This window comes from Eurypyga helias, unplaced genomic scaffold (genome assembly GCF_000690775.1).
Source record: "Eurypyga helias isolate BGI_N326 unplaced genomic scaffold, ASM69077v1 scaffold8673, whole genome shotgun sequence".
NCBI lineage: Eukaryota > Metazoa > Chordata > Aves > Eurypygiformes > Eurypygidae > Eurypyga > Eurypyga helias.
Window position 1 is genome coordinate 2,038 of NW_010243055.1, and position 13,694 is coordinate 15,731.

The following is a 13,694-nucleotide window of genomic DNA, read 5'->3' on the forward strand; positions in this document are numbered from 1 at the left end:
TCCACTTTTCTGATTCTAACCAGCTGCTGGTTCATGGGGATTAAATATTAGCTCAATTAATTTGTTAATTTTAAAACTATACACTATCTTCCTGCTTTAGAGACATGCTGGGTATCCCTCTGCCTGTATTACAATGACGTGTCCTTCCTTCAGGAGCATGGCTGCAGCAGCAAAACACCTTTGGCCCTACAGACCTGTTTTGGGTTAATTCTCTCTGGTCTTTCGAACTCTACAGGAGCCACTGGTTATCTCGCAGAGTGAGAATTCAGTCACGGCCAGGACGGAGCCTGCACAGAGCTCTGCCTCTTCTTCACCGTACACCAACGCCCTGTTCCACCACGATCTCACGCAAAGCCTGAGTGATCCGGTGCACAAATGAAGAGACTGTTGACTGAGGAACCATCCGTAAGGCAGGCGTTCCTGGGCAAAAGACAAGCAGACGAATTTACAATGCAGTACAGCGTCCCTCCTTGGAGAGGCACATCACAACCGGCTGCTACGTATGCCATCCACAAATATTCAGATTCTTGAGCCAGATTCAGTGTTCTCATTCACAAATGTTATCTGTGACCTCCAATTTTTTAGGATTATTCTCCAGAATGGCTGGTATCAATTTCTTACTTTTATCTCTAATTAGCCGGAATCAGAGTCACAGTCGTATCCTTCCAGGCATCTCACTGGTTATGCCTAGTATGTTTAAGCACATCTCAAATATCCCTTATGTGAAGTAACAGTGCACTACGCGTTTGCATGTGCCTTCTCCCTAGCAGTGTGGAGTATATTCCTGTAATCATGCAGGCTCCAACCTAAATACATGGTCAGTATTATCACGAGGTACTCCGTAAGTGCATGAAAAACAAAGTGCACACTGACCTGAACTAGTCATGAGAATCTCAAAACAGAAGAAAGACACTCCTTAAGCTGGAAGTTAACCCATCTTACTACTATCCCACAGATGAAGCAGATTTTTTTGACTGGTCCTAACACCCAACAAATTCATTGCTGAAATAAGGATGCCTTAAACCATAAATGCACCTCTACCTCTTGATCAAGCATAATAGGATTAGGCCTATCATGAGGAGGAGCAAACTCCTCGGAATTCTTGTTCTCACAGTGCCAGTTCTGTCCACCTAATCCCCAGTTCTCCCTGTATCAACCAGAATGGTGGCAAGTTTCCACCACTAATCTTTCCATGTGCAGTATAGCCATGTACATGAAGCAAACGCACCTGAATTGAATGCAGGTCATTTCTAACAGGTAACACAATGCTCCAGGGGAAAGATGTTGCACTAGTACAAACTTTAAGTTCTCATTATGCTTCGCTTTCAAAGGCTTGTGTGTTATCAAAAGACAACACTCCAAAAAGAGACATACCCTGCAGCAACCACAACTGCATTACATTTTTTTTTTTCAGTGGCTAAACACAAGTAATAATGGTACCTAATATACAGGATGGGTGAGACTGATTTTGGAATACTGGACAGTTCTGTGTAAATGGAAAGCAGGAGAAGCTTATGGACAATGCAGACATTTGAGAGCTAGAGGTAAAAGACAGGTATTGAGAGACTCATCCTTTAGTTCAGTGCAAGGACAGAGAGATGATGATTTACATTTTCAAAATGAAAATACCAGGTGAAAATTAAAGGAAATAATATAATTAAACAGAAGTAAGGAATTAAAGCAGGTAAAATTAAATCAGGGAGAAGAAAATAAATTTAACCATGTGACTGATTATTCTACCATCTTCAAAGAAAAAAGCATCAGGCTATAAGAAACCAAGGTTTTTACTGCAATAACTGCAAGAATTCTACAGTAAACACTGCCCAGGAGACCTGACCAGATTAATAACCTCTCTGGTTTATAAAGCAAAACACTTAAGAACCTCCAAGTCTCCTAAAAAGATTTACACTGATGGGGAGATTAACCGATTCTTGTTGGATCCGAAGTTCAGAATTTCTTGGATTTATCAAAAAGACAATTTATAAAGCCTTTTAGAAAGCAATAAACAAAGCTCCTTTAGGATCAAAGGTAAAAACTAATTTCTTTACATAAGTAGTTCACTAAAGTACGTGATGAGTTTGCAAGATAAAAAAATCAAGAAGAGATGTCGTATTCTGGTCAGCAACAAACATTCTGCTAGCAATCAAAAAGAAGATATAGAAAATAATCAATTATTTCTACAATGTAGGTTCTGATTTCTTAAGTTATTTAACTAAACTAACTTTCTGAAGAATATGAGGCTACTGGCATGGCCTTAATGTGCTTGTTATGTGAACAGGTACCCTTGATCTATGTTGAACCATGGCTGGCTTACCAAAGCACATTACACGTGGTCCAAAGGATTCCAAGGCAATATTCACAAAATTTAATTTAATAAGACTATCCTTCTGAGATCCCCCTTTGTACACTGGTGTGGCAAGAAAGGTTTCCTTAGAGAGTGACTTAGAGGAACCTAAATCAGGAATTCTCAGCTGCCCCCATGAAGACCATTTGTACATCCTCCTGACTACTAAGGCAACCCAGGAATATAAAGCCAAAAAGTCAGTCTTGGAAAAACACAATTGTGTGCCATCCTTCGAGAAACATAAACCAAAACTTTGTTGTGCTCTTGCAAAGATAAGTGTTTAGAGAAAATAACTTACCCTTGATCGTCTGTCTAAGCAGTCACAAATAAAGATTTCAGAAAGCAAAACCCCACAGCTCTTAAATAAAAGACAGGCAGCCTCGTTTTATACGTAAATTCTTATATAGAAAACATCCAGGGTTACACAATAACCAGTTGCTGGTGATTTCTGCAGAAATACAGTTCACACTGAAGTTTATAAACACACCACACTTGTAATGTCCTTCGGTCAATACTTCTGTTTTCATAAACTTTCCGATAATTAACACAGGGTTTAGCAAGTTCTGTTTTTTGTGTTTATGAATGAATCAAAATACAAATACATTGGTACTGTGCCCAATTTGAAAAATTCTCTCTCAAATGAAAAATGAGATTAAAAGTTTCTTAAAAAAAACCACCCATTAAAAAAAAAAAATCAACGAAACAGTCGTCCTCTTCCACGTTTGCTCCTGAGATGACTAGCAGAACGCCTAAGAGCTTTCCTCTCTTGACGATGTTGTTTCTCAGCTTCCTGCTGTTTCCTTTGCTGCTCTGACTGGAATATTAAAACAAAAATAGACTCAGGTTCTTGTAAACTTACTTATCACCTCATTGTTCAACTACCTATATATCAAGTCAGAATTCCAGGGAAATCTGGAAATGTTACTGTAAATGGTCCCACGCTATTTGTCTTATACCATACCTGTTGGTTCTGGGTATCCCTAGGCATTATCATTCCAGCTAATTCAGAGCAAACATTTAAGACAAAGGTATCAAAAAGCAGTGAATAAAACCATGATTTCCAATGAAAACCAATGTTTAACAATAGACTGTAAAATTACACTCCAGAATGTATGTTTTAATGCCCCTAAGAAGGTAGAGCACAATTTGAGGATATTTATTATCTACTCTGGTTAACCACTAGTACCACATTGACTATTTGCACAGATGCATTTTAAAAAGACAGAACTACTAGTTAAATTTGCTGAAACATACAGATTTTCTAACAAGTGTTCTCAGAGGTTCTTTAAAGTGTTTGATATTCTGTACACTATTCTAGAAAGACTCCACATGAAAATAATTTAAAATCTCTGCTCCTGTGGCACATGCTCTATTAATGTTTTTCCTCTTCATCAAAACCATGCTGAAATGGTTTGATTTACATACCACATAGATGAAATGGCTCTTACAGCCATAAACTACTATTTTCTTTGGAAGACTAAGATTTGTCTTAGTGTAAACTGGAACTAGCAGATTTGAACTAGCCAAGCTCAGGCAACAGTCCATGGTATGAAATACTCCAGCAATTAGCGCAATTTCAATGGCAGCACAGGCTAAGTGCATTAGGAGTGTGACAATTACTGGATATGTATGTGTATCCCCACTGCATTTAGTTCTGTAATCAGCAGCATTCATCCACCAGCCCAGCTCTTTTTGAATCTCCCATTAAAGTACCATTTAAAACTGAGCTAGATTTGCATGCAGAGACCACGTTTTGGCTGAGGTGAGAGATGAACCAATTTACCAAATGTAGCAATAAGCCCACACCAGTATCATGGTAATAAAAGCTAGTGGTCTTTAGGTGCTGAAATTTATTGACTTCTGTTTCCACTGCAAGTAGGGAAACAAGAAACCCAGTATGTGAAAATGTAAGTAGTTTCTCTCTTCAGACTTTGTCTTAAATGGTCTTGAGAGATCTCACATAACAGTGTTGACTGCTACCCCTAGTATACTGTAATTGAGTGATCCTAATTTGCATCTGAAGCTTTGGGTTTGGCTTTTTTTAAATGTCATCCATACCTCCCTAATAGTGTAAGTGGTCAGGTATTTTAGAAACTCTGCTATTCTGTTATATCTATTTGCTATAATAAAGCATGCCAAAACTGAAAAACCAGGATGCCACACTGTAGGAGCCACACTAAAATCCCCTGAAAGCTAAACTGTGAAATATCAATGACAAACATTTTCATTGCTGCATCTGCAAGCAGTTGCTGGGCACCTGGGAGGCTGCTAACATTCCACAGCTGCAGCAGCCAAGTTCAGTCTCAGTTCCACTGACTTACAAGGTCAAGTGTGGGCCCATGGCTTTGCTATCAATTCTCTCCCCCAGAAAATCTTTCTACCAACTCCTAAATACACTGGCACTTCAAGGAAAGAGCATCACAAAGCAGAAGTTGATTATCAGGGTAAATCTAAAATCCTTTTTTTTTTTGGCTTGCCAACCTCATCTCTTCATCCTCTGAAGAGGAGTGTCAGGACAAGCATGCTGCATATTGCAACTTCTTCCTAGCTCCCTGCTCCATTCCCTGGGACTTCAGAATATATACATAGGGCCTGTTTATTTTAGAGAACACTTGCAAGTCTTAATTTGCTACTCTGTTGATAGGAGAAAAGATCTCCACTATAGATACATTATTTTTCTTTTAATTAGACTTTAAAAAAACCTTTTTAATGCAAGTGAGCACAACATAGGCATTTCAATAAAGCAGGATCAGTTAGCAGTCAAAAAAACCCAATCCATATATGTTAGCAGCAACATAATTAAGCAAACCTCAAAGCTACAGCACATCTGATGGAATCAAGTCAAAATGGCATTCTGAACCCACTGCTCTATCTGTCTTCCACCTTACTCTCAAATCTTCACAACGCTGTTAGCAAAGGCGATATAGGTCATTGATCACCTCCAATTACAAAAAATCCTTGTAGCTTTGTGTTTTCTAAGTTCAAGCTACTATAAAAAAAGACTGTACAAATCCTATTTAATTAGCTGCAAGACACTAACATATCAGTTACAGCAGTTGGTAAAATCCCCAGAATGGTTATCCTACACAGCACAGCAGAAGAATCTGTGACTTATTCCACTGTCAACACATTCTAAATTCCAGCAATACAGGAATCAAGAACAGATGAAAAAGGACATCCGCAAGCAGAATAATCAGGTAAAACAAGTAAGGTAGAAATAGGCCAACAAATTTGGTTATTTAGGGTTTTTTTCCAGGCATACACAATGTGACAATCAAATAACTACTTAGCCATTCTGGTGTTTTACTGGTAAGAATACATTTGATCACTGATAGGGAGAAATGTATTATAGCAGAGGCTTACCAGAGAAAAAGCACTTTTAACTGAAGTACATTTTGTCAGCTCAAGTATCAATTAATATGCATATTCAGTTTTTATAATGTGTCCTTTCCTCAGTTCTAAAGCAATTTTCTAACAAAAAACCCCTAAGTGTTCTACAGCAGTAGCAGATATACACATGCATTTAACTCTGTCCACACTATTATCACCTGCCTGCCATCTACAAAATTCCTCTGGATGCGAAATAAAAACCCTTTGGGAAAGGGTGATAGGCAGCAGTCAACTACACACTTCAAATGGAATTTGGCAGGTAGAACAGGGCTAGAGCTCATTCCTGTGACCTGTATTACACAAGTTCAATGACAAAAGTTGTTAGGAGCTCTGGTTTTTTCATGCTGAGACCTAGCAACATAATCAAGTGAGAGAAAGCCTGTCACCCACAGCATCCTGACTGCATTTGGACCTGCAGACCAAGATCTGATCAGCCCTGGCACAGAAGTCAGCTAAGGTCACAAGCTTCTGATTATGTGTCTGCCAATATACTATTAAAAGATGGAAGCCATTATTTTCCACCAGAACACAAGATTTTATGAGTGCTGCCTGAGTTATAAGGGTATAAACACACAGAGTACTACCGGAGGCTTTCCTTCTCTTGGCCAGAAGCAGAAGAGTTGGCAGCTTATAAAGAAATGAAGAGGGACATTTATTTGACGGTTTTAAAGTTCCTGTTCTTTCATGCAAAAACTAAAGTTACTTGTGTATTATCTTAAAAATTATACATATAGCTCACCTTCTTTAATTTGAACGTTGCCTGTTTGCTGCCTACTGTGGTATCACACACATCCAGCGTGCCAAGTTTTTCTTCAAGCTTTAAACGATCTCCAAGAGTTTTCCTGCAGAAAATAATTAACATTAGTTCCTATTCTTGCAACCTTTTATTCTAATAAGAGCTGTTAATGCAGTCAAAACTAATCTAATTTCTCTGAAACCTTGAAATGCCGTAACTCTAAAAAATAAACATTCAGTAAACAGAAAAAGTGTTCAAGTTCAAATCATTCCCTCCAGATATTGCTTTCAGTTGAAACATTTTTAAAATTTATTTAAAGTTCCTTGTTTTTTCAGCTAAAGAAGCTGGACTTCTTTAGGAGTCTAGTTGAGAAATAAACCACACCCTTCTATTGCTACAGTCTTCATTGAAATGTTAGAAAAAGTCAGGAATACATACACAAATAAAATAAATAAGGCTAGATATATTCAGTTTTCTTGAAATCTTACAATTTCTGAATTGAAAACACTTTTGAGGGAAGGAAATAACCTTGACCATACATCAGAATGAATTCATCACTGAATGAATCACTTCACCGATAGAGACGAGCTACTCAGTCCAAATAAAAACAGCCGTTGGGACACTACACCTAACGCAGTCTAATACAAATAGGTTTCTACCTAAAAGAGGAATGCAAGCAAGTGACTGTGATAAGTAAGGCAGAACCTGACCCCAGAGGGGAGCCCCACACAAAGCTATGCCTTCAAGTGCATGGTGCTCATCAGTCAGCTTCTGTAAGCATGCTAGAGCCTCTTCCCGGGGCACCAACTCCAGCATTTTTATGGAGGAGACAGCTGTTGTGGCCGAAATAGATCCTGCTTTTGGCTCTCCCCCACTGGAAGTGAATACCCCTACAAAACTAAGACACATGGATGTGGCCCCAGTTGCTCCAGGTTGTGAGCTGATATTTACTATCACCCTTGCTGACTGCAGTAAGTTAGGTTGTAAAGAGGAAGAGCCGAGGGTGGAAATACACCTTGTTCCCGCATAGCCTCCAGCACAGGCGTGAGGCAGGCAGGCAGGGGTGGTGCAGGCTTCAGCCAGACTCCCTAAAGGCACCTGAGTCCTGGCACGGCTCGTCCTTCAGCAATGCAGGCCCTACGAACAGGTAGTGCCACCTGAGAATGTGACGTGGCTCGTACGATCAACCTCACCCTCCGCTGCACTTCGAAAACATTCGCTGAACTGTGAACGCAGTTAGTTTCTGCAATCTGAGCTACTGCTACTAGTGCCCTACTAGATCCCCCTGAAGAAAAGGCCAAGAGACACTTTTTGTACAAGTTTTAACGTGGAAAATAAGTCATCACAAAAAGACAGATGATTAGCAGCCACTACAGTCAATGGCATTTCTGTGGATGAAGGGCTCGTGGGTTGTGGCCTGTGCATGAAGCCTCTGAAGTCCGCTGAATTTTGGTTAATGAGCCATTTTATCTAACAAAGACTTTTCAGATTAACAATGAAAAATTACTGTCAAGAATTACTTTATTTCTCATGACTAGGTACTTTGATTGTATTTTTTTCTGTAGTATATTTTTCGGTGAGTACATGTAGAAACTTGTTCCCTCTGTGCGAATCGGGAAGACAAGCTAAGCCTTAGAGCTAACTATGGCAGAAGATCAGTCACTGACACTGCGGTGGGATTTCTACGTTCAAGTGAAGTCCCATTTTTCTCCCCTTTGAAAGTGAACTGGAGAAAGATGGCTACCACCCAGCAATTATTTAGCATGACTGCCTAGATATTGCTTCTGTCAGGAGAAAAAGTAAAATGAGGAGCAAAATGCTGCAGGGTTGGAATTGCATTGAATAATTGCAGGTATGGCTGTATTTATCTGGAAAGGCGCAGCCCTCAAATGATAGTGAACTGCACACAGTGACACATAAACACAACAGCTGGGTTGTTTGGGATTTTTTTTAAATCGTCCTCAACCAACTGATTCAAGGGATACATTAGAAGTGTTATTAAAAGAAGCAACTTCCCCTGCTCTACAGTAAAAAACAAATTGCCCAAATTTTCCCCCCCCATTATAAGAACAACAGTGTTTCAGGACTTTTCCTTCTGTTTTACTCTAGGAATATCTAGGAATGTCAACTATGCTTTTGTTGACTTTTCTGGCTGCATCTGAAGACATACCAGGAACCTGAGAGTGGACTTTTTACCAGGGCCTGTAGTGACAGGACAAGGGGTAATGGGTTTAAATTGAAAGTGGGGAGGTTTAGATTGGATATCAGGAAGAAGTTCTTCACGGGGAGGGTGGTGAGGCACTGGAACAGGTTGCCCAGAGAAGCTGTGGATGCCCCATCCCTGGAAGTGTTCAAGGCTAGGCTGGATGAGGCTTTGAGCAACCGGGTCTGGTGGAAGGTGTCCCTGCCCATGGCAGGTGGTTTGGAACTAGATGATCTTTAAGGTCCTTTCCAACCCAAACCATTCTGTGATTTTATAACACACATTGACCGTCATGCTTTGTAAAGTATGAATATTGTAGCGTTTCATTTTGACATGCTCTGACCTCGGTAACAAACCCTTTAAAGGGACACCAGGAAAAATCAAGACCTCTTAGCAACCTGATAAAAACCCTTTCCTTTAATGGATTCCTTTTAAGCTGCTCTGCGAGGAACTTAAGCGGTAAGTAAACAATGCAAAGTTTTGCAGGTTTTCACGCGTAAGAGTGCAGAATGGGACAATGAAACGTAGACGGATTTGAGACAAGGTGTTTTTTATGACCATGAGTAAATTTTGCAGCTTTCCTGCGCAAAGAAATGCGTAGACTATTGGGCTATGAAAAAATTTATAGTACGCACCACTGCTTTAGAAGCTGGGCTTGGAGCCGTGCTGAGTCAGGAACATGTCAAAAGAAACACCCAGTTTTATGTAAGTCATAAACTGTTTCCTCAGGTAGAACATTATACGATTAGAGGGGAAAAAAAGAACACCTAGCCATTAAGTGCATAGTGAAGGTATTAAGGTACTTAATTATATTGGTCACAGACCATCATTCCGTAACTTGGATAAATCAAATCAAAGACAAACATGCCAGCCTCACCAGATGGTACATGCCACTACAGCCTTTCCAATTTTCAGTACGTTACTTGAATTCATTATTTTTATGCTGACTACTTATCACTGAGTAGGGCCAGCAGAAAACGTACGTAGCTATTTTCTTCATGACATTCTAGTATGTAAAAATGCTTATTAACCAAACAAGTTAGCTCACAGACTAAGTCGTTATAATTACAGAATCATATCAGCTATATGCTGCAAGAAAGACACCAGCTGTTAATTTTTAAAATTTGTTCTAAGAATTTGAGGAATATCAAACTCCATCCTAGAGAACAATGCTTGGATGAACACAAGTGGGATCGGTGAGTATAGAGCTAACTGCTTAGACAAAAGTAAAAAAAAAAAAATCACGGCAATACAATTCAATGACAGTAACTCAGAAAACATAAAGGATGTAATGCTGTCATTCTTTCTTTTGGTCATCCTATTCTATTCCTCTATTTTGTCTTTTTTCTTTTTTAATAAACATTTTACATCCTAACTGTGCACCTACAACATAGAGGGCATCTTATCTAAGCCACCCTAATTATGCATCAGACTTTGCAAAATATTCTGCAGAGAATTAGCATTAGACAGGTTTTTCTTTGCCCTAAAAGCAGTCTTTTTAAATTCTTTCCATGATTTATGTCCTCACTGATATTCCTCCATCCACTGGACAGGTCTGTGGCATTTGCTTTAGCTTTTCCTGGGCTGAAGCAATTATTTTTTCTCCCTCTCTACAGCAGACAAAAACATTTACTTTGTCCTATGTCAAATTGTAATATTTTGTCCTAAATGTTTCTGTTCCTTACACCTGTCTTGGCTTACTTACTTGCTTGTTTACTTAATTTTCAATGTCCTTGTTTACATTTAAGCTTTCATGTTTTGAACAAAATGAAATCTTAATACTCCAAATTGAGTGTCCTTGAGAATTTCCTTCAGAGGTCAGCAGCTGAAATTGTGTAAAAGAACAGTATGTGAGCAGGCTGTAGCCATACTGCCTTTTAGGGAAGTATTTCAATGGCAATGAGAACACAGAGCCATTTGACAGTGCCATTTAACGTATTTTCCAACCTAAAAAAAGATTCTGTGACCACTGTCTCAGGCTCCTTCAAGTTACTTGACAACATGACTATAAATACAAGTACAATGTAAATAATATCTTTAGCCTACAATGCTCTGTCAGAGTGTCCAGAGTGGATTTTCTCCTGACAAAGAAAAGTAAGATGTTTCATTTTCTGGAAGAAAGAAAAACAACCAGAAGAAAGTTGGTGGAGAAATGGAAGAAAGTTAGTGTCCAGAATGAGTGGATATATTCCATATAAAGAATGAAAAAATCCCTGTGTGAAAACACTTGCTGATAAAAAACAGCTAAGGAAAACATGGGAATCAGTTCTGCAGACTGCTCTAAATCCCAATTTGTAAAAATACCACTTCTATTCAAAGAGGTCTTTACAGGCACAACATGGAAATCAGACTATTAGACTACTGCAGAAACACTGTGTGAATAATTCTCAGAATTATTAACCTCGCACATTTGAGGGACACACGGAATTATCAAATGTTTCTTTACGTATCTCCAGAAAATTTCCATCATGAAACAGCTAGGTTGTCGAGTCAGTCATTAGTGACACAAAGAAATAGCCCCATTATATGTATTATTCACTTCCTTTTCTTTGACTGTATAATTTCATTCTAAGTAAAAACATAATGGCTATTACGAGATCCATCTAGCCCAGGATCTTGTTTCCAACATTAGCCAAAATTCTGCCCTGCATCCAGTATGCTGCAAGAACTTTGAAGCTATTGTCTTTCAAGGTTTTAGCATTAGTGACTGTGCTCTTAATAATAAAAAGGCTATTAAAGCTCATCTTCCAAAGGGCTCAACTCACCCCATACAAATATCAATACGATCTGCAGGCATTAAGCACCTCAAAGCCAAGACCTTTAGTTTGACACGCTCTTTACACAGTACCCAATTACTTCAGTTAATCATCAATTTAAGGAAATCCAAATTAAAAAATAACGTTTGACCTTTCGTGTTGCAAAAACAGAAATAGTGAGACCTGACAATATAAGGACACCAATTTTTTTTTAAGTTCCTGGATGCCATCAAAATACCTAGACATAACATTTTTTCTTTTACCACCTTGATCCTACCCCCAAAATAGCGACCCCCAAACAGTGACCAGTCACGCAGTATTGCACACCCTTTTAGAGGCTCAGAGGCAAAACATCCAGACTGTCAACATCACACTGACACTGCTGGAGAAATACAAGCAGCCTCTCAGACATCAGCATTGCTACTTGTGAGAGCAGCAGTTCACCAGCACTGAGTAATGGATCCCCAACTCTGGCTCAGAATCCTCATCTCTTACTCATCTCACTTGTGTTGTCTCTCCCCCATACTTTAAACATTATATTTGTTTAACTACAATACTAAGCTTTCAACAACTATGTCGCTTTAAGTTATATCCCTGAACCGCCAGATGTGGCTTTACTAGTGAGTGCTGCCAAGCCAAAACGCCACTGGCCGGCATTGTAGAGAAAATACTTGAGAATCATCCACCCCCAGCTATTAAAATAGGAACATTAGTCTTACTTCATTAATTTTTGTTTTTTGGCAGAGTCTTTGAAGCTTTTGAATTCCTCTCCTTCTTTAATCTCAAAAAACTGAGGTTTCAGTAATGTTTGCTGATCCTCCTTGAACCTTTCCTGCCGCTTGACTTTTTCCTCTTGGCGTAGAAGCTTGCGCTGTTTCCTGACCTCTTCAACCCAGCCTTTTTCATCATCTGAACTCTCAGAACTTTCTGCATCACTTGCTTTTCCTTCTGGTTCTTCCTCCTCTTCCTGCAGACAAAAATAGTATAAAACAAGAAATCACCAACTGATTTTCTTTTCAAGCCATTCCTGCAATTAGACTACGTGACAGCTTTTACAGAGATACAGGTGAAGAGAACTACAATTTGAACAAAAGCAGTAACAGCAAATGAAGCAGAAGATATATTATAGCATTGTTTCCACCTACATATTTTATGTTTTTCAAACCTATATTCATGTAGAGACAGTATTGTTCACATCTAAACCCTAGGATAACATTACAAATTACACTTAATTGGTATTGCTGGTAAGAAATTCTTACATTGTCTCCATCTTTCCTTATTTCTAGGGTGAAAAATCCAAATGCTTGAAACGCAGGAAAAAAATCACAATGGATGATTCCTAATCCAAACAGAAAATATTTTACCTGTCCTTGTGCTTCCAGTTCCTCTAAAATCTTTAGCTTCCTCTTTCTTTTCTCACTTATTTTAGAAACAAGTGGGTTAAGGAGCCTAAATTCTTCACTCTGCTCATCCACCTGGAAATCTGGATTCTCAAACATAACCTTAAAACGATCATCTTTGAGAAGGTTAGGCAGGTTCTGGAAAAGAAGCAAAGGATGAGTGAGTTATAAAATTCTGAAACAGCGACTAGTAAAGTAAGTAACACCTTTTTAATTACACAAAACTCAAAACCAGCATAGGAAATGTCTGTTGATTTATACTCCAGGTCATATTAAAAAAAAATAATCACGATTTATTCTTATTATATTACTTTTGGAAAGATCAAATAAATATAATTCTAAGCTACCTGTAAGCAAGACAGATTTTTTTTTTATGCACACTACAGACACCTTAAATAGGGAAATTACTAATATTTTTGAACTAATGTTCCTCATGCATTCAGCCAGCTTGTCTGGAGACATGTTGATATCTATTGACTAATCGGCAGTACCTCCAAGGCAAATACCCTGCCTGACAGGGATGATTCTACAACATGTACAACAAATTACCAGGGGAAGCATGTCTTTATGCAATCCTACTACTGTTTCACAGTAAATACATCAGACTAAGTGTTTCTGTACATCTTGTAACACTTCTTCACTGCCCTCCCATACAGAAAAGGCAGCTTCATTCATGTCAAAGTAAAACGAATACAGTATAAATTATGCTGCTGCTGAACGAGGAACAGTTCAAGCTACTATTTCAGCTTATGCTATACCTGCTGTTATCATTTTAAAATCACTGAATACATAGCTTTGTTTTATAAAAAGCTGGTATTTCAACACTGCCACATTTATATCAGCACATTCATCCCACCCCAGCATT

General features: G+C 38.7%; 1 protein-coding gene across 1 annotated transcript; it reads right to left on the reverse strand.

Annotated features, from left to right (window-relative positions):
• Nucleotides 1–2,979: 2,979 nt before the first annotated feature.
• LOC104507848 (nucleolar protein 10-like) lies at nucleotides 2,980–12,967 on the reverse strand (the record flags this gene model as incomplete). The annotated part of the gene is made up of 4 exons (XM_010149267.1): nucleotides 2,980–3,158; nucleotides 6,474–6,576; nucleotides 12,149–12,396; nucleotides 12,794–12,967. Coding segments are annotated over 4 exons (645 nt in total), but the record flags the coding sequence as incomplete, so codon positions are not given.
• Between the last annotated feature and the right edge of the window lie 727 nt (nucleotides 12,968–13,694).